General features: G+C 29.1%; 1 protein-coding gene across 1 annotated transcript in view; it reads right to left on the bottom strand.

The window, feature by feature from the left end:
- The window catches only part of LOC107632811 (receptor-like serine/threonine-protein kinase SD1-7), a 3115-nt gene continuing 547 nt past the window's right edge, over positions 360–2927 (bottom strand). Inside the window, exons 2-7 of the mRNA XM_021117240.1 lie at positions 2414–2554; positions 1839–1987; positions 1514–1739; positions 1211–1445; positions 966–1116; positions 360–885 (exon numbers count right to left, since the gene is read on the bottom strand). Coding sequence (XP_020972899.1) covers positions 577–885; positions 966–1116; positions 1211–1445; positions 1514–1739; positions 1839–1987; positions 2414–2554 — 1211 coding nt within the window. The 3' untranslated portion in view covers positions 360–576. The remainder of the gene's footprint in view (positions 886–965; positions 1117–1210; positions 1446–1513; positions 1740–1838; positions 1988–2413; positions 2555–2927) is intronic.

Here is a 2927-nt window from a genome sequence, read left to right as displayed (position 1 = left end):
TAGAAGATAGAAAACTACTAGACTATATATATATATATACACACTTACAAAATAACCAATCAGTTTGTGCAAAGAGAAACTATAACTAACCTATAACTACTTGACTTAACTGAGGCTAACCTTTATCAATAATAGTTGGGGAATGCTAGGTAAACAATGATCATTTTGAACAACATGAACAATCATCAATCACATCAAAATATACTACACCCTAATTTAATGCTATTAATTAAATTTAAGGTTAATTTACTCTTTTAACCCTATTAATTCACATTGTTCAAAAATGTTGTTGGTTACCTATACTTTTCCATAATAGTTATACCCTTTTTTTTTTTTACCAAAGATAGAAGACTCGAACCCGCAACTTCTTAATTGAATATGGGGAGACTATGCCATTTGAGCTATTACTCATTTGGCCATAATAGTTATACCCTTAACAATAACAAGTTGTGATAAACTAATCAACTAGAAATATACTTGGTTTTTGAAAGCTTTAGGGAAGGGGAGGAGGTGGAGTGTGTGATTTACATAAATTTTTTATATTCTAACTAAGACAGACTTGGGGAAAAAACAATTTTATCTGGCATCTAACAATGTCACAGTTACTTCATTAGTTGAAGAATTAGTCATATTTTTAGATGAACTTTGTTCTTCAATTATTGGCGTCCTTTCTATAAGGAAACCAGGTTCTTTTGGTTGAGGCAAAGTGTTCTCATTGGTAAGCATCAAAATCACCGATGCCATGTTTGGCCTATCCTCAGGATGCAATTGCACACATAAAAGACCAATGTGTATGCAACGTAGAACCTCTGAAATTGTAAAAGTGTCTTCCAAACAAGCATCTACTAGTTTCATTGGGTTTTCTTCTTTCCATAATCTCCATGCCTGTAATAGTAACATTGGAGGAAAATATTTATGATCCTAAAATTTCACATATATGTAAAACAAATGTTATGATCACTTACATGTCCTAGAAGATTGAATCCTTGATTAGGATAAAAAATTCCTGTATTTTTCCGTCCACTTACTATCTCTAATAATATTATTCCAAAGCTAAAAACATCAGATTTGGTAGAAAATATCCCTTCTATTGCATATTCTGGTGCCATATAGCCACTTGATAAAATTGAACAAATTGAGTTATTTTTGTGATTAAAATGTATGTAAAAATTGAAAAAGTAAATCAATTTTCCAGCTAATAAATACTTACTATGTTCCTGCAACTATTTTTGTATTTGCTTCCATTTGATTTTCAGTAAACATTCGTGCCACTCCAAAATCTGAAATTTTTGGATTCAACTCATTGTCTAATAAAATATTACTTGTTTTAAGATCTCTATGTATAATTCTCAATCTTGAATCTTGGTGAAGATAAAGAAGTCCACGAGCAATTCCAAATATGATGTTAAATCGTTTCATCCAATCAAGAAGTTCTCGAGAAGAATCTGTAAAGGCGGTCAATAATATTAGTTTAATTAAAAAAAAAATTGTTCTTAGAAAAAACTGTGTTTGCAGAACATACCAAAAAGAAAGGAATCTAAACTTTTATTGGGCATATACTCATAGATTAATATTCTTTCTTCTCCTTGGATGCAACAACCAAGAACCTTAACAAGATTGCGGTGTTGAAGTTTGGCACATAATATAACTTCATTCTTAAATTCTCTTACTCCTTGTCCAGACTTATGCGCCAATCTTTTGACAGCAACCTCTTGCCCATCAATTAATGTACCCTGTATTTAATTAGTGTACAATTGAAACAATGATTAAAAATGGGTAGTGTTATTATCTTGGCATATAGTATTTAGAGAAATAATGTTAAATACTTAGTTACTTGCCATGTACACGTGCCCAAAACCACCTTGGCCAAGCCTCTTGTCACTTGAGAAGTTATTAGTGGCATGAACTATTGTGGTAAAATCGAATAATGGAAGCTCAAGTTTTTCTTCATGGGCTTCATCATCTCCTTTTTCTTGTGGTATATTTCCTGTTTTTTTACGAGTAAAATCAACATAACATACTAATGACAACAAAGTAATTATTTTGTGAAAATAATTCTTAAATTGATGTTTTTTGTGTCAAATATGGGCAGTAAGATAGTTATCTATTTAATTTTTCTGAAAACTAAATTTATAGGCCCAAAAATATAAGAATAATAACGATTAAGATTTTAGTGTCTATACTCCCTTTTAATTTTTTTTATTCGGATGCAATCAAATTTTATTTTCAAATATCATCTAGAGAGAATCATGTAACTGGAACTTTCATATGAGCGTTTCAATGTTTCAAATTAGAAAAATAATATCATATATTTTTCTAAAAAAAATCAAAATATGTATTAATTAAATTTGAGGTTTGAAATAAATAATTTTTCTGACATAATGTTCAATGGAGAGCAGTTGAGTAAATTTACCTCTAAGCTTTTTTTTCCTCCAATAGAAAGTTAAAACAATCATAAGAACCGAGAAAAAGCTAACTGAAATTGCCACAGCAAGCTTTCTCCTTTGCTCATCCTTTGAACTTTCTTCACTTGGAATAGTTTTGTTTGAGGAATCTACCCAAAGAAAGTGTATACATAATTAATAAACAAAGAAGATTGTATATGTACTTGATAGCTTTAATAAACACAAACGTTATCTTTGCATTTGTTTTGTATTTGAATTAACACTAATTAATATCTTTTATAACATTGATCTTTCATAAATGACCAACTCGTTCATATGAGATACGTACTAAATGGTATAAGATACTATTCTATATTTTTTGATAAAATAATAGAAAATATTTATATACTGATTTCAATAAATACAAATCTTCTTATACTTTGTATTATTCAATTTACTCTTATATGAGATAAATTAATCTAGCTAATTAATTTGTATTTAGATCTTATTTTATTCAGATATTTTGTCAAGTACACTTTAAGT

This window comes from Arachis ipaensis, chromosome B03 (genome assembly GCF_000816755.2).
Source record: "Arachis ipaensis cultivar K30076 chromosome B03, Araip1.1, whole genome shotgun sequence".
NCBI lineage: Eukaryota > Viridiplantae > Streptophyta > Magnoliopsida > Fabales > Fabaceae > Arachis > Arachis ipaensis.
This window is presented reverse-complemented; position numbering and strand designations above follow the sequence as displayed.